The sequence below is a fragment of the Meleagris gallopavo genome, chromosome 7 (genome assembly GCF_905368555.1).
Source record: "Meleagris gallopavo chromosome 7, MGAL_WU_HG_1.1, whole genome shotgun sequence".
Taxonomy (NCBI): domain Eukaryota; kingdom Metazoa; phylum Chordata; class Aves; order Galliformes; family Phasianidae; genus Meleagris; species Meleagris gallopavo.
In genome coordinates, this window is record NC_139410.1 from 4573058 (window position 1) to 4598176 (window position 25119).

At 43.3% G+C, this 25119-nt stretch overlaps 1 protein-coding gene across 5 annotated transcripts in view; it reads left to right on the top strand.

Moving 5' to 3' along the window:
- CPS1 (carbamoyl-phosphate synthase 1) overlaps positions 1-25119 on the top strand; it is a 122126-nt gene that overhangs the window by 59429 nt on the left and 37578 nt on the right. For all 5 annotated transcript variants that reach the window (XM_085228844.1, XM_085228842.1, XM_019616913.2 and 2 more), the window contains 10 exons: positions 588-686; positions 1361-1456; positions 4274-4463; positions 4977-5134; positions 5909-6037; positions 10018-10162; positions 10544-10754; positions 13979-14177; positions 16324-16500; positions 20243-20361. In XM_085228844.1, the coding sequence (XP_085084970.1) occupies positions 588-686; positions 1361-1456; positions 4274-4463; positions 4977-5134; positions 5909-6037; positions 10018-10162; positions 10544-10754; positions 13979-14177; positions 16324-16500; positions 20243-20361 (1523 nt within the window). The remainder of the gene's footprint in view (positions 1-587; positions 687-1360; positions 1457-4273; positions 4464-4976; positions 5135-5908; positions 6038-10017; positions 10163-10543; positions 10755-13978; positions 14178-16323; positions 16501-20242; positions 20362-25119) is intronic.

Genomic DNA, 25119 nt, shown 5'->3' on the forward strand with positions numbered 1-25119 from the left:
GAGCTCTCTAAATGTGGAAATGGATGCAGTCAGAGTGTATTCTGCTGTGTCCTGCTGCCTCCTCTGCCTGCCCTTGCTGGCTGCAAGGCAGGGAAGGTTGTGAGATGAGGTACATGGAAACTGGAGAAAAAATCTCTCACAGCTGCTCTGAGATCGCCTCTGGAAGGACAATATACTGACTTAGCACAAATGACTTTTAGATATACCTTTACAGATCCCACCTCTGTAACAGAATCCATTCCACACGGTTCACTTGAGGTAGTTAAGTGTATGGTTTTCTGTATATTAGCTTTCAATGTGCACTCATTCATTCTACTGCCAACCATACACAAACAGAGCACACAGATGTGATTTATATGTTTTCTCCCTGATATGACCTCACTTTCTTGAATGCAGCTTTGTCAGATACACCAAAGTCACTATAAATAATGGTCCTCTCCTTTCTGATGAAGAGAAATCTGCTTTCTAAAGGCAGTGGAGTAGAGTTGATAGCCTGCACTCACTAACAGCCTGCTTTTTTCCTTGTTTGCTTGTTATTAGTTTTGTTCAACTTTGGAGATTAAATACCCGTGTTTGTTTTTTCCCAGTTCCTGTTTGATTCATTTATCTCACTGATTAAGAGAGGGAAAGGCACTACCATTGCTTCGGTCCTGCCCAAGGCTGGAGCAACAGCTTCTAGATTGGAGGTCAGTGTACAGATGCTCTTCATTCCTGCCTGTCAGTGAGGCTAGGAGCTTGCTGGTTCCTGCTGAATCCACCATACAAAGTGGCATAAGAAGCAGACCGTGGAAGTTGAAGGAGGCCTCCCTTACAAAAGGTTTTTCTTGCTGTGTTACTGACTCCCTTTTCTTTCAGAAAGTTTTAAGATCTGAAGTGACATGTTTTCTTTCTACTTCTCCCAAGAAGAAGGGTGCTCTCCCAGCAGTGTATGAGGTGCCCATGGATAATCTGCACGTGATACTTTGTGCCAGCATCATAATGTTGATGCTTGCTGATGCTTAGCAAATAAGTCTGAAATTCCTAGCGTGAGCTGAATTGCATACAGCATTGCTATCTTAGAAAGCAGCTGGACTCTCTGGGCAGCTAAAGTAAAGCATGACTCTCTATTAAGTACTTTACAATTAACACATTTATTGCATGCCTTATGCACAAATCATGTTTCTCTATCCAAAGAGATATGGGAGGAGTCTTGGAGAAATACCTTTAGAAGTAAAACTGCAGAGTTTTTGGAGATGACTTTTTTTTCTCTTTTTAGAATGTGTGTTTTCTAATTTGAGGCTGCTCTGTGCTGCGCAGTCTCCATTTATTTCAACATCCCCACCACAGTACTGACTTCGTCCATTCTGTTTCACACCTTTAGGTCTCCAAAGTTCTCATTCTAGGATCTGGGGGTCTGTCGATCGGTCAGGCAGGGGAATTTGATTACTCTGGATCTCAGGCTGTGAAAGCTCTGAAGGTGAGAAGGATACTTGAAAAATGCTAACCTAACTTAATGTACTTTCTTTTTTCACAGAGAATTATACTCATCTGACTGTGGTATCACATGGGCAGGGAAGTTGGTAAGAAGAAATAGCTATAGGGATATTTAGCCATTTTTTCTTTGTGAATTTGTTGGTTGAGTGATCTGAGCAGTTGTAGCAGCTGCCTTCAGAGAAGGTGATCATTGTGATCTGCTTTAATTTTAGTCAGGGCCATTCTATTCCTGTGCTGATCTTGAAGTCAGCAAAGGAATAAAGGAAATCAATTATGGTAATCTTAAATATAATCTGTGGTAGGTCTAGGTTGTCCCTAATGTTATAATACATCGTGTATTGTATATGCTTTCTTTGTGCCCTGTATTGCTATTGCTGGCTATTAGTTTGAAGTGACAGTATTTTCAGGAAAATGAGAATAGGTTTAGGAGTGGAGGATGCCGGAGCAGGTGAGTGCAGATAATGACCTGAGTCAGAAAAGAGGCATCTCACTCCCTTCTTTTCTTTTTGTCCTTCAAACTCAGCTCCAGTTTGTGGATGAAAGTGCTCTTTAAAGACAAACATCCCTAACTTGACCTCCCATAGTGCCCTTTCCCTTCCTGTGGCCAGCAGCTAGCAGCTCTGATCTGCTGTAGGCTAATCAGCCATTCCAACAACAGTACTTGCTCTTCCTGACCTTGCCTCTGGCGATGTGATTTACAGCTGCATGCAGGAGAGAAGGCAGTGGCTACCAGAGCATGGATGGGAGAGAACAGGGACAATTAAGAGGAGACAAAAAAGAGATTTCTTTCTCCTAGGCATCTTACTTTTATTTTCTTCTAAATAATCGATATGGATTTTTCACTGCTGGATGCTCTGATTCACTCTGCTATGTACTTCTGTTCTTCTGAGTCTGCTGGATGCCAGCTCCTTATAAGAAGGTGCTGCTGTTACATTCAGTCCTATACAGTTACGTGTGTGCCCTTACCTGGGACTGAGACCTTGTGGAGCTGGGACTGCCCCAGTCAGTGAATTTGTGTTTGCAAGAATGCTTATTGAAGGCAGGAAGATCCTGTGAAGGGCGAAGCCTGGAAGCATCTGTGAACAGCAGAGACCGGGCTGTGGTCATCTGCAAACTTTGATAACTTACACTGGAGATTCTCCCAGCTGTTCTGAGTACAGGTGGATATTACACAAAAGGAGGAATGGAGCGCTCTAAAGTATTGTTAATTCACTGTTTTAACTAGGTTGTGATGAAATTCTCCAGCTAGAATGCCATGTACTTAATAAAACAAACAGAAGTTGGAGGAAAGAGTTGCAAAGGCAAACAGCAACTGGATTAAAATCTAGCATCTCAAATAACTGGGCCTGGGGGCATTAATTCTGCTCATTAGTTATTTTCCTCATCTCTGCCAGCTGGTCCTTAAGACACCTTGCCCCAGATAAGTAGGAAAGGAAGTGATGATATACAGATATGCCATCTTGCTGTCAGGAAGTCATGTACCTTCCCGTTCTCCTATTCATTACAGTAGAAGTGTAGCTGTGAATTTCTGAGTATATTCATTAGAGAAGAGTAACTTGGTCAGTGAGCAACCCTTCTCCTTCAGCAGTTGCATGAAAGCCACAGGTAAGAGTCATTGGTCTAAAACTGAAATATTTTCTGTGAGAATTTTGTTCTTCTATCTTTCCCCTGCTCCACACATTTTTAGGGAAAGTAAAAAAAAAAAAAAAAAAAATCCAGCTTTTCCTAGGAAAAAGTGTCAACAGAAATTTATAGTCTTTAAAGCAGTATTTAAGTTAACAAAGAAAAGAGAAGAAATATTATCCAGTACCTGAACTAAGTAGTCAGAGAGAGGATTTGGTAAGAATCTCACTGCTCCAAGTGGGCTGTGTATTTGTGGCTCAAGCAGTTTTTGAAACTAATAGAAAAATCCTGTGGTGTTCTCATATGTTCTGTGAACTAAGGGGAAGAAAAGCAGTTTCTATACCAGTACCAGCAAAAATTCCATAGCATTTGCTTGAGAAATGGCTGACATAATCAGCCGAACTTTTTCCTGTTTTTTTTTCTCTTATTTATTTCTCTGTTTATCTATCTATTTATATTTTGGCTTTCATTTCTGTTTGTTCTGAAAGTTTCCATTTTTCTTTCTTAGCTTCTGTTACTCCCATATGGCCAACTTTTCAGATGTATTTTGCATCAATAGTTGGCATTGTTTCCAAAGGGTTTACTTACATGGAGTAACTTATTGCCTTACCAGAAATTGATGGAGATTAGAATGAGTTCCCATAAAAATGAGGCCAGAGCCTTTGCTCTTCCCAGTACACCTTTTAAATAAAGCAGTAATATGTTACCCTCCGTCTATCTGTGATTAATGTGTGGTCTTCACTATTATTATTTTAAGCATGGCCACAATCTGATCTCTTCATCAAAACTTGGTTAGTTTCCTCCTTATGCACTAATATTTTGAGAGTGAGAAGAATTGATCTGCCCAGCTCTTTTCAGGCTTTTCCATTGTTGAGCAAGCTGTCGTGAAATAGTCTGTAGCCAAAAGAGTGGGAAAACCATCATCACTACAGCAGGAAGCAGATTATAAACTTTACTATCTCTTTATCTCAGTTTCTCATCTGTGACAGAGAAAAAGCAGTATAAAGTTCTGGCTAACCTTTGCTTTGGATAAAGAGGCAGAGATTTTGTGTTTTATATCTTAAGGAACCTATGCTGTCGGGGGAACTTCTTGTTGAACCCCATCTCTCCTTGCTGCTGATAATATTGTTACTTTTACCATGTGTGCCTAGTTGAAATGCAGATTTTCATTTTTCAGGAAGAAAATGTAAAAATTGTCCTCATGAATCCCAACATTGCTTCAGTGCAGACCAATGAGACCGGCTTAAAGCAGGCTGATGCTGTGTATTTCCTTCCCATCACTCCACGGTTTGTCACAGAGGTCATCAAGGCAGAGCATCCTGATGGATTAATTCTGGGCATGGGTGGCCAAACAGCTCTCAACTGTGGTGAGTACAGTACAGACACCTTGGCAGCTCTTGCAGGCAAATTCATTGCTATCTCCACTTATGTAGACATGCAAGGTCTGTGTTATGTTGCTTGGAGGTTATAGACAGAGATGCTGACCATGTGGGAAAAAGTAAACTGTGAACATAGCATCTAATCACTGCTTTTGATACTTAACAGTAACGCATGCATCCTGTGATAGAGCTCCTCTTGCTTATTATAGATCAGTTGAGGGTAGTCAGAGTATGGAGGTGGAGATCAAAGGGAGAAGTTAGCCTCATTTACCTTCTTGCAACATTATCCAACTGTACTGCTTGTTTCTTGGATGACCGTCAAGGCAGTACCTTTATCACTAATCCCATGTTTGTTAGATTTTAGGCTAGAAATGCTTCTATCAGAATAATGACTGTATCTGTTGATGTGGGCAGGCAAGTGGTCAGGTAGTCACAGCTTCTGGACGCTTTCTTCTTTGTTTACTACCATGCCTCAAAACTATGGCTTTGTCTGCTCTGCAGGAGTGGAGCTCTTCAAGCAAGGAGTCCTGCAGCAGTACGGTGTGAAGGTCCTAGGTACATCAGTTGAATCCATCATGGCTACAGAGGATAGAAAGCTTTTTTCTGATAAACTGATGGAGCTAAATGAAAAGATTGCTCCTAGCTTTGCAGTGGAATCGGTAAATCAGACACTTTTGAAGATGTGTTTACTATTGTTGTTGTGAGACTTATTTATTTATTTTTTAAATCTAGTTTTGTTTAGTAAAAGCTAACTACAAGCTTAGCTTCATCAGCACACCCTGGGAACTGGTGTTGGTTGACAGTGACTTAAAATAAATGAAAATACTACTAAACACTTGGAAAGTGTAAGCTAATTTATCCATTGAAAAATAAATTAAGAGGGGAGGACTTCTGCACTACAGAATAAAAGTTTACAAAACTTTATAACATTTCTGTGGCTACCTTTTTTTTTAAAAAAAAAAAAAATAATGAATCTCATACAAGCCTTTTAGGCTTATGATTTCTGGTCATCAAACTCAGCAATGCTGAAATCTCTCTTGAGGATGAGAGTGAGAAACAGTAATTGGTTCAATGGAAGGCATGTTTGAGCTTGGAGGAAAAAGTCTCGAACCAGGATGTCTGTTGGAAGGGTTATTTGATGCTATAGTCTGCAAAGGCAGATCAGGTAAGGACATGGGAAGTCAGCAGGGAAGCCCACACTGCTAAAGGCAAAAGTCACCATTTTGAGCCCATGTTCCACTTTTCTGTTTTTTGTGTTCTTGGCAGAACAGAGTAATATTAAAAAGCCAATTCCATTCTTTTCAGTTTGTCTAGGAACAGCTTAATGTCTTGGTGATGGGATTTCCACTCAAACATTAACAGAGTAACCTCAGTTGGTTGATTTTATTTATCTGAATTCATTTTCTCTGAAATGTGTTCCTCTCTCCTTTAAGATTGAAGATGCTTTGGAGGCAGCTGAGAAAATCAGCTATCCGGTCATGATACGTTCTGCTTATGCCCTTGGTGGTTTGGGGTCAGGTTTATGCACTGACAAGGAAAGTTTGTTGGACCTTGGAACAAAGGTATGTCTGTGATTGCGAGCTCTGGGAATAAAGTCTGGACAGGTGATGATTCTTTTTTATTATAGTTCCTATCATAAAGTTACAGACACTGGCGTTGTATTCATACATATTCTACTTTTCCTCTTACCTGTAGGCCCTTATCCCAACTCCTTCTCATGACTTCTTTTCATATTTCATGCTGCTGCCTTGGGTTAATTTACAGACCTGTTAATGAAGAACTGGCCTTAATTTGAGCAAGCGTTTACGCAATTTTGGTCTGGCAAGAATCATAGCGGATTATTTTCACCTCTTTTGGGAGTGAATGGCACATGAAAGATGTCAAGAAACGTGAAACCTTTGAAAAGCTCAGTGATCGCGCTGGTATCGGAGTCGGAAGGCTTAGGAGGCTTGGGCCTCTGCTCTGTTTGTGTCTGAAGGTGTTCTTTGTTTGGGTCATTGCTGTTCTTTTCTGTAAAGATGTAAGGGGGTGATGTGATGCTCTTCATCATTTGGCATCCGCCAGCTGTTCCTGGCTGTGCAGAGAGAACTTTTGCTGCAGGAAATCCGGGATTGTTTTCTTTAAATTTGCTGTGAGAGGTGAAATTGTTGGGAAAGAGCAAGAAGAAAGGCTTTAAGAACTGTGTGTGAAAATGCCTTTTTTTGGTGCACCCCACACTGCTGTCATACTGACAAGTTCTGGAGCCAGTGCAGCAGTGCTGAGCACACACCTGCCAGGCCCTGCCAGGGAGAGTAGTCCCAGGGCAGACCCTGAAGTATCAGAGACAGAGGGTCAATTATTGGCTTTACTTTTTTATTGTTATCATTATAATTCCTTTGAACTGTATTGTTCTTTTCAACTCTTTCTTGTTCTGACTTGAAATAGAGTCCCAGTGGAGCAACTGGAATGGACCTTCATGCTAAACTTCAGCCCTTCTTCCCATCCAAAGCCAAGTCTTCTGCTTCTTCAATGGCACAGCTTGCGTCTGTAGCTTCTCTTGACACTGCCAAGGCCTCAGGGAGCTCAGGGCTGTTCACACAGGAGTTCAGTGGACACCAGTCCAAGTCCTTCCCTCTTCCTCAGGGCTCACCTTGGAGGAGGCAAGAAGATTGGGGCTGTCTGTTGGACACCTTCCGTTGTCCCAGCACAGCTCAGTGGACACCATTCTCAGTCCTACCCTCTTCCTTAAGACTCACCTGGAGGCGGCAGGGAGCTCAGGGCCGGCTGCTGGACTCCTCCTGTTGTCCTAGCACAGTTGTTCAGTGCACACCAGTCTCAGTCCCTCACTCTTCCTCTGAGCTTTTCTAGAGGCTGCAAGGAGCTCAAGGCCACCTGCTGGACTCCTCCTTTTGTCCCAGCCACAGCAGCTCGGTGGACGCCACTCCCTGTCCTGCCCTCTTCCTCAGGGCTCACCTGGAGGTGGCAAGAGCTCAGGGTTATTCACTGGACTCCTGTTGCCCCAGCACAGCTGCTTAATGGACATCAGTCCCAGTCCCACCCTCTTAGGGCTTACCTGGAGGCTGCAGGGATCTTGAGGCTTTCTGCTGGACTCCTCCTGCTGTCCCAGCACAGCTCAGTGGACACCAGTCCAAGTCCTTCCTTTTTCTCAGAGCTTGGGAAGGAAGAGGGGAGAGGTCTTGGGGAAAGATGGGGAATGGGGAAGGAAGAGGGTGGGGAGCAGCAGCCGTCACAGGGGCTCTCTGGCGGATGATGACATTTCAACGCCGAGATGGAAATCGAGAGCCCCTGGTGCGTCGCCAACGGATGTGACGACGTCTCCGGGCAAGCATGGTGTTATAGCGCTTGCCCGGGCCTGACGGAGGTGGATCCACCTCCATTGGCTCTGCCTCCAGAGATAGATCCACCTCCATGGGCTCGACGTCGTCTCTAGGTGGATCCATTTCCATTGCTTCAGGCTTGCTGCTGCTCCCCTGAAGCTTAAGCTTCTTTGGTGGAGGAGGATCCATCCTCCTCCGGGAAGGTGGGAGGGAGGGAGAGAGAGAAAGCTCTGGATAAATCGCTTCTTGGGTCAGCAGCCACAAGACGCAAGTCAGTCAGGGACTGAGGGTCTGTTGCCAGGGACCCCGTACGCGCAGCGGTCGTCAGGGAGATGCCTTGAGACATCGTCATGGCGTGGCACTGCAACCCTCGGAGTGTGCCACGATGACCAAAACGTGGCTGTGCTGGGCAAGGGGAGGCTGTGGCCTGAGAGATGCCCTGGTTGCCACTCAGTGGGATTTTGCAGGGCTCTGTTTTCAAACCAGTTCTCTTTAATGTTTTCATCGATGACTCCAATAAAGATCTGGAAGTTATGTTAAGTAAACTTGTGGATGATGCTGAACTGGGAGTAGCGTTGACTCCCTGAGGGTAGAGAGGCCTTGTGCCTGGATCTTGACAAACTCGAGGGTGGCCTCCATCTGCATGAAGAAAAGCAAGTGCTGGTTCTGCAGGTGGGATGGGGCAGCCCTGGCTCCGTGTACAGACTGGGGAATGAGAGGCTGGAGCACAGCCCCAGGAAAGGGATCTGGGGTTTCTGGCTGCCTACAAGTTGAATCTGAGCACCAAGCCCTGAAGCCCATAGGGCCAACCGTACCCTGGGGTGCACCGGGCCCAGCGTTGCCGGCTGAGGGAGGGTTGTCCCGCTGCTCTGCCTGCTGCGGCCCCATTTCCAGCACCGGGTGCTGGTTGGGTGCCACAGTGTAGGATGTAAAACTGTCAGCATTCAGTGGAGCCTTCAAAGATGGGGGAAGGTCTGGAGGGCAAGGGGTGTGGGGGAGAAGCTGAGGTCCCTTGCTTTGTTCAGCTCAGAGCAGAGGAGATGGGGGAGGCCTCATGGCAACTTGCAGCTCCTCACAAGGAGCAGAGGGGCAGCACTGCTCTCTGCTTTCTGGTGATGGTGACAGGACCTGAGGGAACGGCATGGAGCTGTGTCAGGGGAGGGTTAGGTGAATGTGAGGAAAAGGCTCTGCCTCAGAGGGTAGTGGGCATGGAGCAGGCACAGATGCAAGCTGCTGGAGCTCAGGGAGCATTTGGACAGCATTCTCAGCATTGGGTGATCCTTGTGGGACCCTTCCAACTTAGGATGTTCTGTGATTGTATGTTTTTGAGTGAGAGAAGGCAGTAGACAGCAACAAAGGAGGAACATGGGTGGTTTTACAAACATAGCTAGGTATTCACACTGCATTACTACAAGCTCAGCGCCTGCTTAGTCTGGGTGAAATGCTACTCTACAAATTACTTCTTTTTTTCTTCTTTTATTATGTGAGTTTGGTGACTGAGCTAGGGGCCTTATTGGAGTAAAAGCTTAAGCTAACTGCAGAGAGGACAAGCCTGTAAGCTGATTCATGTGCAGCATTAAAAGTAGAAGCTCTGCTAAAGGATGGATTGATAATATGCCGGTCTTAAGCGAGATGTGATTAATGTTTTCTATCTTCTAATACTGTGTCCATTTATTCACTTAGATTATGCTCATTTACCAACAAATGATATTTTTCATTTTTGCCTCTTGTGCTGAGAAGTGCTTGCTGGATTAGTTTAAGAATAAATCGTGAATCATGGTTCTGGTTAGTATGTCAATGATAAGCAACATTATTGGTGCTATTAATTAAGTAGTGTTTGCTGGCACTCATACTTCCTATCACTTAGTCACTCAGCTTTCTGTGCAGCTATCCAACTGAATTCCATGGAGCTATCCTTGTGCACAAAACCGCATGTCTGTTGTGTGACTGAATCCTTAGATATTTTTGTATTCCTTTTTGTTACTTATATGCTATTGCAACCTCAAATGCTCCTCTCCTTTAACCATTTGTGCTTTTCAAATAAAGGTAATGAATGTATTAATTTATTTTTAAGAAAATACAAAGTGCTTGCTGTCTGTGCAACGAGCTTCACTTATCCTTATTTTCCAGTGTTCATGGTGATCTGGGATGTCTGGAGAGGAACAGAAGCATTAAATGTAGGGTTTGGGTTTTTTTACTGTTCCTTGTCTCTGATGTATTTGTAGGCGTTTGCAATGACTAAACAAATTCTTGTGGAAAAGTCAGTTGTGGGCTGGAAGGAGATAGAATACGAAGTTGTGAGAGATGCTGCTGATAATTGTATTGCAGTCTGCAATATGGAAAACATAGATGCGATGGGAGTCCACACAGGTAGGTCTGAGCACAGGATGGATCACTGGAAGTGGCTTTTGTTAACTGTTTTATGCAGTAGTTTACACAGTTGTGTGATTGATGAAGTGGGCTCTCGAAATGCTCTTCGGGTCTCCAGTGCAGCCAGATAGTGTGTAAAGCAGATATTGTTAGGCTGAGTCCACAACTATCATATCGTTTTTCATAAAATGGCTTACTAGCTTCTCCAAAATCCAGTTCTCGGCCTTTGACTGTCTTTGCTTTTCATTGCATTCAGTTTTGAAAGCTTGTGACAACTTCACTAGTGGCAGTGGTTTAGCAAACAAAGCAATGTATGTGGCCAGAATTTACTGCTGCTGAACTGCTTCTCATTTTCCTTCTCTGTTACCTTGTGGCGAACAGGGGATTCTGTCGTAGTGGCTCCGAGCCAGACACTCACTAATGAGGAATTTCAGATGCTGAGGGATCGTGCCATCAAGGTTGTCCGATATTTGGACATTGTGGGAGAATGTAATATCCAGTTTGCTCTGCATCCAACTTCCCTGGAATACTACATCATTGAAGTTAATGCCAGACTTTCGAGAAGTTCAGCTTTGGCATCCAAGGCAACAGGGTAAGTTTATTTTAAAAGTGAACACTAAACAAACAACATGAACAAACAAAAAGTGGAGAACAACAGAATTATGGCAAGGGAGTTGGATTGGTGTGTTATTTAAATATGTAGATGACAGCTGTGAGTATGAAGAGTTTCTGCATCTGCTTTCTATGCAGTTAAGACAAGGATGCATAAGCCTAATTTGCAGCAAGGTAGACTGAAGTTGGCTATTTGGGGGAACTCTGGAGTAGTCAGGGCAAGATGAATTGCCTGGGAAGTTTCTAAGAACAGCTCCTGTCAGCATCTGCTAGGAGTAACCCTGGGAGCGTCGGTCCTGCTGGGAGATGGAAGAAGGGGTTAGTGAGCCTTCCGAGTCGGTTCCAGCCTGCTGATGCTGTTAGTGCAGAAGGGAAAAACTCCCAGGAGGTGTGTGGGAGGGGAGCCTAATAGCTGTCCTTACAAAGCATATCCGCAGTATCCATATGTTGGCTGCAAATCACCTCTGGGACCCAAAGGACACAGTTAGTAATGAGCTGTCTGTCAAATTGATGCAAGTGGTATTACTGTCTGCCTTTGTTTTGTTGGCTAATCATAAACTAATCAAGATAAGAATGGTCAGAGCAGCCTGTTTAAAAATTGGCTTCCTAATTGTGCTTCGCAGATGCTGTTGAGAGGTGCAAATTAATTTTCGGTTTTCAACAACTTGTTTGGTTGTTGAAGTGCTGTAGCAGAGTGGAGATAAGTTATAATATTGGACAGTGGGTTTCTCAATTGTTTTCTTTTTCAACAACAGACTTGTAGCTAAATGTAACTGTTTTTATGATCTCACCATACGTATGATATAAATTTAAGAAGGATTACATTGCAGGTAATATAGTGAGACTCTGATACAGGTAAGCTATACAGTGTGTTGGGATAGGAAGTTGAATGAGTACTCCAGCACAGTAATCTTCCATTGCATTGAGGAGGGAAAATCACCTCACATCTGGGTTTCTCACAGAACAGCAGGATCTGTGCTTTTGAATGATGCACTGGTAAGGCTGGAGCTACTTGAGTTACAGGCAACTTTGTGCTGAGAGCTTTGGGTGTGATGAAGCACTGGGGGATTTCCCAAGATCTGTTGAAGATGGACTGTGTCTGACTCGAAGTGGCTCAGGAAAGTCGTCATGAAACTGGCTTTGATATCAATGTTGTAGGAAAAAGATCTTGAGGGAGGGAGCTGTTTGCACTGAGGAAGGTTCCAAGAAGAATGTTTAGATTTGATCTGCAACTTCATATGATACCTGGATTCAGAAAGCTAAAGATGATTTTTTTGCAGATGATGCTGATGAACAGTGACCTCAAATATCCTTTACTGTGAATGAGCCAAAGACCTTGAGATTTCATGGAATCATGTAAGGGCTTGGGTTGGAAGAGATCCTAAAGCCCGTTCAGTTCCAACCCCTGCCATGGGCTGATTTGTCCCCACCAGCTCAGGTTGTTCTGGCTGCATCCAACGTGGCCTTGGGCACCTCCAGGGATGGGGCGCCTGCAGCTTCTTTGGGCAGCAGTACAAGGGCCTCACTGCCCTCTGAGTAAATAATTTCCTCCTAACATCTAATCTAAATTTCTTTTCTTTCGGTTTGAAACTGTTCTCCCTTGTCTTATCCCTATCTGCCTTTGCTCTCCCCTGTCAATATCAGTTTATGCTGATGGTATCATAGGAAGTTAGCCTGAGGACTGGCTGATACATACAGTACCTTATACAACAGTGCTCTGGCTGCTTATGCGGTTTGTATTATGTATTAGAGTGGTTCAGCTGTCAGTATCAGTCATGGAAAAAGTACGTGACATAAGTGGAAGATGTGGGGATTCTTGGTGATTTTTCAAGATGAATTTTTTTGTCTGATACTAGAATAAAGTAACTTGTCTGCTGACGAGGTTTTTCCATCCAACTAAACATTGCCAAGGATGACATCTCTAGCAAAATGAGAATAATGGACTCGCTTCGTTTCCTCTCCTCCAGCTGAGCCAGCTTCACAGACCCGTCATCTCCATTCCTTTTGCCATCCTTGAACTAACTGATTCAGTATAGAATGCTGTAGCCCCCAGTGTCAAATTTTCCTCTTGTGATTCCTGTGTTCAAATGAAAAGTCAAATCTTTGAGGTTTGGGTGAAATCTGTAACTTTCTGCAATAGTGTAGGGAAGCCACTTTTTTCCTCGGGGAAAAAAAAGGAGAATAAAAGAAAATAACATGCAAAGAATCCCTTGAAGTTCATTTCCTTTATCTGCTAAATGAAAAAATATAAACTCTGGCATTCATCTATGCTGCTGCCAAATCCTTGGCAGAAGTGCAGGCTGTAAAATCTTGGTGTTAGCCACAGAGCTGAGGTGATTAGCCTTCCTAATTGACAAGGCCATGCTTGTGTGTGCAGTGGTCCATGCATACTGATGGTAGTCTTGGCTCCCAGCTCTTTAAGGGAGATAGCAAACCAGGGTTGCAGCCTCTGCAGGGTGACAGAAACGTCTCCTGCAGTTGCAGAGTTGTATCATTCCGTTCTCACACAGGACAGAAGGAAATGCTGCAGGCCTGGCAGTACCACAAGGAGAAACTCTTATCTAATTTTGATGATCAGTCAGCTCTCGTAGCACACTGGATGATGTGTGGTTATAGCACTGTGTATCAAATATGTTTTTCATCTGGGGCAGGTAATACTGTGTTGAAGATGGCTGTCCTTAAGACTATTAGGCAATTAGTTTATACAAGTAGACTGTCTGTGACTGCAGACAAGCAGGAATTCTTCATCTAGCCATGGGCAAAGCACAGTCCAGGCCCCTCAGAAGCTCAATATTTGAAAAAATAAGAACGAAAATAAACCTGTATTTCTAATTTCACATGTGATAAGATGAGGCAGGGAGATGCTGTATTAAAAGGAATTTGGTGACAAAGCTCAAGAATCTGATCCAGATGTCCTGAACCTCAATGCCACAGCTTAAATTCTGGGCTCTTGCTTTTTTTTGCTGATTAATATCCAGAGAGTAAAGGCAAGAAAGGTGAAATTGACTCGATAAGACTGAGACTGTCTTTTTAGACCACCTACGCTATGCAGTATGCCAAGAATGGTGAACTGCTGCAATTCAGTATAGCAGATAGTTTAATTAAAGCAAAGGCCTATGAGGTTTTATTGTCATTTGCAATACAAGCAATTGCAAAAGCAAAGGCATTCCTACTCTACCATTCTCTCTGTCTCTTCTGTGGCAGGTATCCATTAGCGTTCATTGCTGCCAAAATTGCCTTGGGGATCCCATTACCAGAGATCAAGAATGTAGTGACAGGAAAAACTTCAGCCTACTTTGAGCCCAGCCTGGATTATGTTGTTACCAAAATACCCCGCTGGGATCTGGACCGTTTTCAGGGAGCCTCCAACCGGATTGGGAGCTCCATGAAGAGCGTGGGAGAGGTGAGTATGAGAGCCTGTTCTTTCCTTCCATTCTACCACTTGGGAAAGCCACTGATCAGAAATCCTCAGAGTATCTATCTTTCTCAACCCAGTGACTTCTGAAGACATTAATTCAGCTCAAGTTATTCTTGTTTGATAGTATATTTAACTGAAATGAGCTTGAGCTTTGTGATCTTGGCTGTCACACTAAGGATTCATAAATAGTTTGACTTTTAATGGAAGAGACCACTTTGAATGAACTGAGATTGAATGCACTCTTAACACTTATGACAAGACTTCTGGAGTTATTTTTTGTTCAGAGTTCTGTAGAGATGCTTAATTAAGAGTATCACATCAGGAATTGTGGTTTGTTGAGATTTTCAGTGATGAAGATGAACAGCCGTCAGTTGTTCCTGTAGTTATTTGTCCTCCCTGTTACAACTTTATGCCAAATCTCACCTACTTCTGTTCTTGAAATCCAAGCACATGTAATATTGCTCTGAAGTTTTGATTGCCTTAGTGATTAAGTCTCTTATATTTGGAATGTGCCAGCAGGATTTTTAAATGCTGATTTTAAGGTGTCTGTGACATAGCAGCGTTTTCAGACCAAATTTTAAGGAGTGGGGACTGGATAAATTATTCTCTTAATTAGGTAATTACATATCAGGTACCAAAGCAAAATAATTAATTTAATATTTTTTCAGCTGCCTTTTTCTCCTAATGCTTTTCAAGTAGCTATTTGATTTAATTATTTTGACATGAGACTTTCCTAACATCAGTTCTACCTTGCTTAGACAATGAGCTTTCATCACAATCGGAAGGATTAATTAGAACTTCATTTTTCATTTGCAATTTTGGCTTTTAATGTCAATGAGATACTTTTTTTTATGTGTGGTTTTTTTTTCCTTCAGTGAGTTGATGCTTACTGATATTAATCCTCTGTGCTTATGAGTTTTTGGACTGTTCTTTGGAATTGGAGTTCCAAACACGGTTGCGTTGTGCATCCTCAGCTGTATGGCAATCACTTGCTGACCATACGTATTTGCAGGAGGAAGTACTGAGTCCTTCCAGTGGTTGTATGCCACAAAAGCAGAACCACATGAATGCCCTCTCCTTCTCATCTTTCTCAAAACAGAATGCTGGGTATAGTGAGGGGGGAAGAGGGATAGAAAGAGTCGGAGTTCCAGACATGCTGAGGGTGAACTGAAACAAGGATGGAGAAGATGAAGAAATGTAGCCTGCTGCTGATGGATGTATTCAACAAAAAAGATGAGTCTCCAAGAGGAGAGGGTGTCTTTGAAGCAAAGGGCTTCTGGCAGCTTTGTGTCTGTTATTATGGCACAGACATCTCTTTAGGCCTGAACCTAAAAGCAGATGGCAGCACCTACTGCATTTTTATTAATTGAACAGTCTGGCCTGGCCTGTTTTTTTTCCAGAGCTCTGTTGTGCTGGGCAACAGCCTGGAGCTGTAAGAAAGAAGAAAACAATGTTATTTTTTAATTTGATGTTTTTCAACACTGTGTCTGTGAAGATTTTTACACAGCTAGGATTTTGCCATACTGGGTATCTAGAAATTTGAGAAAGGGCTCTGTTATACTTCACAGATTTTCACAGAGAAAGTCTTATTTTTGTACTGGAACTGATGTCAAGACTTAAGGAGGGAAACCCCGGCTCTGCTGTGCCAAGCAGGAATAATCCTTTAAGAGAGCCCTCACAGGAGAGTGTCGCTTTTAAATGTAATTTATAGGAAGAGGAGCAGGTTTCTTCCACACCTTAAAATTCCCACTGTGAGTTTCTCTCTCTAACAGGTTGTTAAACAGAAATATCCTTCTATATTACTACACCCATGCTGCTACATAATGCTTTCTACAATGCTTCCAAGCAGTTTGCAAGGAGAGCAGCAACTTTCTGTATCTTACAGATAGGGAGATGAAAGCAGAACAGTCACTTGTCTGAAACTCTCTGTTGGTAATTACTGGCAGTTGGTTATAGAAGTGGGACTCCCACTGGTTTTTAAGCCAGTATGGCAATCTTAAGGGAGTGGGTTCGAAGGCTGTCATCTTTCTGTATGTTCATGGTTACAGTTTAAACTGGCACCCATCTGTTATTTGGAGGACAGCTGGGTGGCAGCTCCTCATAACTAATGTGGAAGTGCTCTGCGTTACAGGTCATGGCTATTGGCCGCACTTTTGAAGAGAGCTTCCAGAAGGCCCTGAGAATGTGCCACCCCTCTATAGATGGCTTCACTTCACATCTGCCCATGAACAAAGCCTGGCCAGCCATCGCAGATATCCAGAAAGAGCTCTCTGAACCATCCAGCACTCGAATATATGCAATGGCCAAGGTAACAAAAGATTGAAAGCCCTTGATCTATGTCCCTTGAATTATGGCTACCAAATGGAGTGAGCTGAAGTGGCACAAGTCAAGTGTTTTTCACCCTCTTGTTTCCCTTTGCCAAGCATACTGTTCATTTGTGTAGTATCTTTGTTGCTGAAGTACAATTAGTGGCAGTGCCAGTAGAAATCTGAATCACTTCTTTTGCTTGCTCCTGTAATAGAATTGTTTGCTAAATATTAGCTAATATTCAGCCTTTATTTATGTTAGAGTAATTGACAGTTAAAGCTGATCCCTTTGGCAGATTACCATTAGTTTTATGGGAAGGGAGGAAGTTAAAAATGAAGATCCTCGTGAACTGAAACAAGGAATGATTGAGTGGTAAGCTGCAGTCTGAGAGTGCTGGTTTCTGGCAGTTGTTGCATGGGAAAGGGCTTGAAACTTGAAAAGCTGTTAAGAGACTATGCTAAGTTTAGCAACCAGGAATCCCCTGTTGTTTGAAACATGCTCAACTTCCCTTAGCGTTCTTTAACTTCTTTCCTGTCACACTAGGCAAATTGCAACACCTTCTGAGGTCTATGGGTGAGTGTTACCACAAGGGAGCTAGGGTACCAAATGATTTCTGCATTCAGTTTCATGGTGTTTGCCTGTGTATATCTCATGGTTAGTTACTTTACCAAATAGGTGCAATTTCACATATTGGCTTTTTTGCAGCTAACTTATCCACCTGTCCACGTCCTCTATGAAGAGAATCATAGAATTGCAGGATGGTTTGGAATGGAAGAAATCTTAAAGCCTATCTGGTTCCAGTCTGTGCCCACAGCAGGGACACCTCCCACCAGTTCAGTCTGCCGAGGGTTCCATCCAGCCTTACCTTGAATGCCCCCAGGGATGGGGCGTTCACAACTTGTTTGGGCAACCTGTGCCAGGGCCTCAGCATGCTCTGAATGAAGAGGACAGTTGTCTTGTAGAGGTCATGCTTAAAACAGGTCTTTTGTTGTTGTTGTTGTTTTTTTGGTCTGCAAACCTGGTTTTTTTTTAGTTGTTATTATTTTTATTTTATTGCAAACTTTGTGGCAGTGAAAGCCCATTTACTGTGTTTTGTATTACTGACTTTGCTTGGCGGAGTCTTTTAAGCCCCTCCTGCGGTGTGTGGATAGCTCTGAGTTAGGGGAGCTAGGTTTGTGCTGTATTTGTAAAGAGGTTTTCACATAACTGTTCCTATTATAAATGACCTTAATGAGAAGCACAAGATGTTCTGTGTGTGTCCAGCTGTTGACTCTTGCTTTTCAAGCTGGGGAAATATGTGTCTTCATAAGTGTAGAACATCCTTCTGCAGCTGTGCTTGGTCTCTATTACAGCTCTTTCTTGCAACTGAGGACCAATATTTTCTCATCTCTCTGAGTGGTGTAGGGGGCTTTTGTAAAGGTTAATCTCAGCCACATGCTAACACAGGATTTAGGGAGGTAAAGGTAAGTTTGGGCCACAGTTAACACTCTGGGTGCTCCCCGTTGGTGACATTTTCACTAGGAACCATCAAAAAAAAGCACGGGATAAAAATCTTAATCCCTCCTCATGAAGAGCTGCCTCTGTCTTACGCTGTGCGCTCGTTCTTCCCCATTAATAACTGAGGCAAGCAGTATCAGTGAGAGGTACTTCCAGCAGCTGGGGCTGCGGGCCTGGAAATCCCTTTCCACCTTGCTGACATTTAAAAGCCGAGAGTTAGTCCCCATTAGCTGTCAGCTTTGTTTGAGACAAGATGGAGCTTCATTGTGTGGCTTTTCCTCCCTACAAGCCCCACTCCTCATCTCTGGAAGGCTCCTTAAGTTTTCTCTCCCTCCTTTGTCTGTTTGGGTGATTTAAACAGTAGCTGTTCAGGTGAAAAGGAAGGGAGTTCAGTTGCCATGCAAAGCAATTGCTGTTGTAATGGGAATTTTTATTGCTATATATATATTTTTTTTGTTTTTGTTTTTTTTAAAGGGGCAGCAGGGGAGAGGCTAAAATGGATGAGAGTTGTTATTTGGGCAGAGTGTGGCAAAGGTGTAACTGCAGCTGATGAACAGGAAGGGCTGTTCAAGTTATATAGGGTCTTCTGTAGACTCTCTTAGGGATTGTATAGCAGTGGATTTATGCTGTGGGCTCAGTCTGTACCACTTCACACTGGGGTCCTGATCTCCCTGTTGTCCACAACTAGCTACATACTTCCTTTGGGAGCATGGGTGAGATGGAAGGAATGAACATGCCTTCCCTAAAGACAGCGCAGGTGGCTGAGCCAGCCCCTGGTGCTTGCTTGGAGACAGAATGCTCTTGGAGGTGAGCAGGGCTTTAAAATCAAGCAGTCCTGCTGAAAGGCTCTGTCTGTTTTTGTAGCTCCCTCTGTACTCTATCATGTAGGTATGAATAGAGCAAAGCACTCTGAGTGCTGTTCACGACCACCGATCAAACCCTACAGGGATTTTCTGCTTGGAAACTTGATTTACCCCTGTGACATAGTAGTTTGGGAGTAAAAGCTGTCTGCAAATGTAGTCTTGTCTCCCTCTCCAGATATATTCCACGGGGATGAAGGTAGTTTATTTTCTCTTTCTATCCTCTGACAAGGGAGACGTAGGCATTTGTTTTCTCCAGTTTCCCATGAAAGACTTTAAAATGGTGTCCTAAGTAGATTAAGTGTATGTGGTCATGTTAGCTTTGAGCTTATGGGGCTCAGTGACCTTGGCCTGATAACTTGAAGAAAAAATGTCATTGTGCAGTGTGCTAAGCTGATCCCCAGACGAATGCTAGTTTTCTTCAGTGGCATTGCTCTGGCTTTGTTCCAGGGATGTTGCCCTGCAAGAAAACCATTAAGCTAGTAACAAATTAATGAGTTTGATTACTTCAGCTCAGCAAAGATAGCATGCTGGTATTATCATTATAGTTGATTATAGTTGTTTTATCAGGAGAGTTGTAACTGCACGCTGCTGGTGAGACCCAGGAAGTATCAGAAATAGAAGATACAGCTATCATACTGGGGGGCTCTCTTCAAGATCTTTTTTAATATTGCAGTGTCCTGTCAAACAATCTTTTCTACAGTCACTCTCTGGGGAGCCTTTTAGCTCCATGGCATGAATAGCTTGATAAAAATAAACAAACAACAAAAAAACAACAATACAAAAACAAAACCAAAAAAAACCATGGCCCAGAAAAGACAGTCATGCTGTGGCCGCAAATTGTCACCCAGGATTGGACTCTACTTCAGAGGTATGTATTCCAAGGCCATATGTTTTGATCCAAGTGTTATTTTTAATGGGCAAATTGGAACTTATGCACCAAAGCAGAGTGTTTCGCCACAGATCAGAATTTGGAGCGTCTTGCTTAGCATTAGCAGCTACAAATTCACAGTGGGACAGAGATTGAAGTGATTTGATGGCAAGGGGTGAGATGAGGATGCAGGTACTGCAGAGTGAATGTGTCAGGCCATATGTGGGTAAGGCATTTGCATTTGGTAGCCACCAGGCCATTGGTTCAAGTTTGGCTGCTGGCTTTGTAAAAGCACATTCTCTCTCTTGTTTAGGCAGAAGCCAGTTCTTATTTGTGGAAATGACTGGTCCCTCCCTGCATTCTGCTTGTGTCAGTTTAGACCACAGTGGCAGACCTTTGATTTGCTTGCCTTTTCTGCCACATGCATCTTTGTGTTACATAGTTGCTGCTACTCTTTGCTGTATTTAAGGAGCATATATTCAAGCATCTGATTGGTGCTTTCCTCTTTTTGGCAGGCCTTGGAAAAGGGAGTCCCTGTGGATGTCATTCACAAGCTCACGGCCATTGACAAATGGTTCCTGTGTAAGATGCGCAGCATTGTGAACATGGAGAAGATCCTGAAGGAAGTGAAGCAGTAAGACAAATAAAAATACAGTCTTGTCCTTGGGCACTTTGGTGTGTCTGGGGATCATTCTGCTGGGAAAATTGTGGTACCTGATGCTGAGAGGTTCATTTTTGGTACTCAGTATAAGTGATGCTGCCTTAAACCCCAGTTCACTGTCTCACCCAGGTGAAGTAGATGTCTGAGAACACTCCTTGGAGATGAAGAAGTTCATTAAGCATTCAGGTTTTCTTGCTGCTTGTAGACATCTTGAAAATGCTAGTTTGTTTTGGAAAATCCATGCTGTATCATTGAGGCTAGAACTGGAAATGTGGAGATGGCCTGCAATAATAATGGTAGGTTGCATTCACGTACCTAGAATAGGTTTGCCTTCAGATGTGAGAGTTGTCCTGACTTACTATACCTGAGAATCAAATGCAGTGCATTTTATTTTTCCTGGAAAATCGATTTTCAAGCTTTTCTGCCTTTCTGTGATTGTGTGGTATGTGTTGCTTTTGTACTGCACTTTCAAATGCCTGTAAGTCCAGACATATTTAAATATAAATCTTCTTTCCTTAAGAAAAATGACCATATAAAACTAAGTAGGAAAGATAGCAGTAAATTAAAGTGCCTGGCTGTATTTCAGTTCCAGCCTCTTGCGGACTTGAGCTTTCCTTCCATGGTTTATGAGGTTGGGAGCACCTCCTTGCTGAGTTATTGGCTACATGTCGGCCAGCTTTTCCACTTTCAATGTTTGCTGTCCTAACCATGTTTCACCACATGATGGCACTGGGAGCGCACCGAAGCCAGTAGATCACCGAGTTCACCTGTTTGGATTTTGTTTCTCTGACCAGCTGCACAGTTTTAATTGGGCAGCTATTGGTCTCCTTTGCCCCCCGGGACAAGCTGAATCTAGAGCTAAACAAAAATAAATGTGGAGGGAGATGTCGAAGAGAAGTAGTAGCTTGATTACTTACAGAAATCTATTGTTTGGCTGCACAAACATTTGCCCTCTAACATCTGTGTCATGTTGTATTTGTCTTGAGTGCCTTAAAATATATACGCACAGCTCCCAAGGAAGAAGATGAAAAAAAGCCTAGAATCAGATTGGTTTTCCTGCTGTTGGAGTGCCATGCTTTGGAACATGCACTTAGCATCCCAGAGGTTGATCAAAGCCTCAGCTGGTATAAATCCACCATTCTTCCACCGATGCTAATTGCTCTGTACCGTCCTTTATTACTAAGGCTGCTTTCCTACTTTCCCTTTCCCTGCTATGGATGGATGGCAATAATACTACCAGTAACTAGTACCATCCTGCATTGATTTCATCCTTCTGGTCACTTAGCAAGTGACTGCAGCTGGTCTGCTAGAGCAGCAAGCCCTTTGGCAGTGTCAAACCTTGCATTTGTATCACCAGCCAGTGTTGCATCTGTTGTAATGAAATTGATGCAACACAGCTCTGATTGCTGATGATGTTAATTAACTTAGTTTCATTTATTGATCAGTGCAGATTTTTTGCTCTGCTATTCTTACTCCAACACTCTCAAGGAAACCAGCTTACCTCATAAGCTACGTCAAAAGGAGGAGGTGGACTGTCCAGCTGCATTATGTTGAAGGCAAAGAACAGGGAAAAAGCACTAGTGACCTGAGCGAAGGGGCTGGTCTAGTGAGCCACATCAGGAAACACATCTCTCCAATAGCCAAGGGAAAGCTAATTGAGTGATGCAAATGAGACTTGGCATGCATGTGAAACCAGCTGTTTCCAGTCCCCAGCATGCCTGGCACTGAGTTTTACCTGTGCTGTGGGATTATTCCCAATTGAAAAGAATGGGCTGTGACAAGACCATAGCTTGAAATCTTTGTTATTGAAATATAGTTACTGCAAGCAAAAGTGTTTGCCCTGTTCCCAGGCACTGTTCTTTTTTGATCAGTTGTACCCATTTCTTCCTTTTTTTTTTTTTTTTTTTAATGTCTTCTGAGTGGTTTTGGAGAAATTTGCAGTGAAGTGTTGGATCTGCCAAGAATCTTGATTTCGGCTTAGCAGAGCTGCTGTAGAAACTGGTAGCAAGGAGATGGTCTCTGCCCAGAGGAAATTCAGAGCTAGAATTAGTGGGTACATCAGGCAGATGGGGAAGGGGGACCAGAGGCAGAAGAACAACTGTGTGAGCAGTCCATCAGGCAGTGTTCACATCACCTTGCCACGGCTGTCTGAGGTGATTCAGAGGCCTCACTGATTTATGCAGAGGTGTATCCATGTGCAAAATGTTATGTGGGGAATGTTATGGGGGACACAAACCTTTCTACCTTATCAACATTCATCTTAATGGTATACTAGTAAGGCCAGTCATTTGGAGATACAGCTGAGAATGGGAAAGGCACCCATTGCCTCATTTACATTTGTCCCAGCAAACTTCTTTTCAAAAGGGTTGGACCTGGTGCCTGTGAGCCTATGTGGTCGTGCTACAACAATATTTCAATTCAGCTCTGTCTCTGGGTCCCCTAAGATGGAGAAAAGGTTGTTTCAGGTGATGTGATTTGGCTGCGGGAAAGCAAATGACCTGAGTTGAATTGGGAAAAGAAAGCCATTTTGAGGGTACCTGCAAGAATATCCAGTAAAATCACACACATCAAATACATGCCCTTGCTCTTTCTCCTGTGACCTGTGTGTTTCTCATTTAAAGTTTGAACTTCCGTTGTTGCTTTTTTTTATCTGTTACCTTCTTATCTTCAGTAAGGTATTTGTAACTGCTGTTTTCCCCACTGCTCATACACATATACATATGTAAATGGCAAGAGGAAGCACCATCCCATGCTTTTGGTCTGTGAATAATGGTGAATAGAGCAATAGCAGTGCAACAGGTTGCACTGTTGTCAGAATTGTGTTCCTGGGATTTGGCCTTGCCTGTCCCATGAGAGAAAATGGAAGGACAAGGCCCTGGAGCGACCCTTCTGGTTGTTTGTCAGAATGACAGCTTGTGAAAGAGGAGGAAATTTGAGCAGCTCACATCTAGCTGACCTCGATAAGGCTGTGTAATAGATGCAGTCCAGAATAAGTCTGATTTGCAGTGGAGTCAAATGTCCTATTCATCCCCAAGAGCACAACTGAAGCGCCAACTTGGAAGTAACATCTGAAGCATGTTTGTCTAGGATGCTTTGATGGCCTGAGTAAAAGCAGATAAAGCCTCTTTGGGGATTAGTATCTGTCCCTTGACTATCTGCAGTGAGGATTTTTGTGTGTGTGGCCATTATTAGTTTTATTTGTTCCTAACTTTGTGCTCCCTGAGAACCATGGCTGTGCACAAGGAGTGCGTGGAGGAGAGAGTGTACCCTTGCAATGTGGAATAAAAGCACTTGCTGACCTCTGGTTTGTTTGAAAGGGATGGGGGCAATTCTGAGTGTTGTGGTTCCTTCTGAAGGAGACAGGCTGATAGATGGGAAAGCAGAGTGAAGTGTGAGGGTGGAGACCCTTCTAAGCCCAGTGTTTGTAGCCAGGTGCTCTGCTCAGTGGCCCATGGTAGAAGTTGTTTGCTGTGAATTCCTTCTAGAAGCTCATGCCCTTGGCTCTGTGAAAGGTGTGCATTGTGAGCAGCTTGCTGGAAGCGTGACTTGAGTTTAAAACATCACCATGGTGGAGTAGCCACAGGTTTTGGAATTAAAGCCTGACTCCAGCAGATGACCTGGGAAACAAGGTAGGAGGAAAGATCAGACAGGCCATCGATAACATCTGTTCTTCCACAGTGCGAGTTGCACACCTGCTCTTCTCAATAACAGTTTTTCTGCTGGCTTGTGTGTTTTGGGACAGGTCAGAGAGCACAGCTGAGATCTTGTGTGGGTATAATGTGGAGCTGGTCTGGTGACTGTAAAGGAGGCAGCTCTGATTTATACTGTTTTAGGAGCTGTCACTGACATATTTGTTGTACGCAATTTTAACTAACTGGGAAGATTACTTTTGTCTTCTGAGTGAACTGGAGAGCAGGGTAGGCTCAGGAACAAATTAGGAATTCAATACATGAGGAGAATATGGTATAAGCAGTTATGCAGTGCAATTGTTTGTGCTTTGTGGAGATTCAATGTAAGATACTTCCTATTGTCTTATAAGAGCCATAGGTAATAAATTCACAGCTGTGTTTTCCTTTAAAGCACCTCTACATTTGTGAAGACTCAGTATGCATTTTCCTCTTTGACACACGTGATAGCCAGGCATTGCCCTTTAAAAGCCATTGGGGAGCCTCTTCTAGTGATGTACACACTGGCTTTGGGGAATCTGCATATCAGGAGAGCCCTCAAAGCTCTCTTTTTAGCTGTAGTGGAAAACAGGCTTGGAGGAAGCATCTATGACCCATTCCTTGGCTGTTTGAGCTGCTGCTTTGGCACATCACTCAGTTGTAGATGTGAGTCATTCAGGTCTTTGGGCACAACGTCAGGCTTGTGTTACTTAAATAAAGATCTCCACAATGAGATTGTTTAGCCCAGGAATCAAAACAGTATAGATGCAGGGCTCCGCAGTGGTTGTTCAGTGAGCAAGGCTTGTTGGTTTACAGTTCCTGCATCCCTGAGCTTTCCTTTGAGCTTTTTGTCAGTCGTCTCAGGGGTTTCTTAGGAGGGGAAGGAAGGTCACAGTCAGTCTTCTCAAGAAGAGAAGCAGAGAGAGAATTTGTACACTGATCTCATTATTTTAATTGTAGCACTTTCAAAATGTTGTAAAACACGAGGAGCAAGCCAGGATGCCACTAGGAACCTTATAGTGGACAGGGAAATGGAGGAAGGGAGGAAAAATATTTGGATATAATG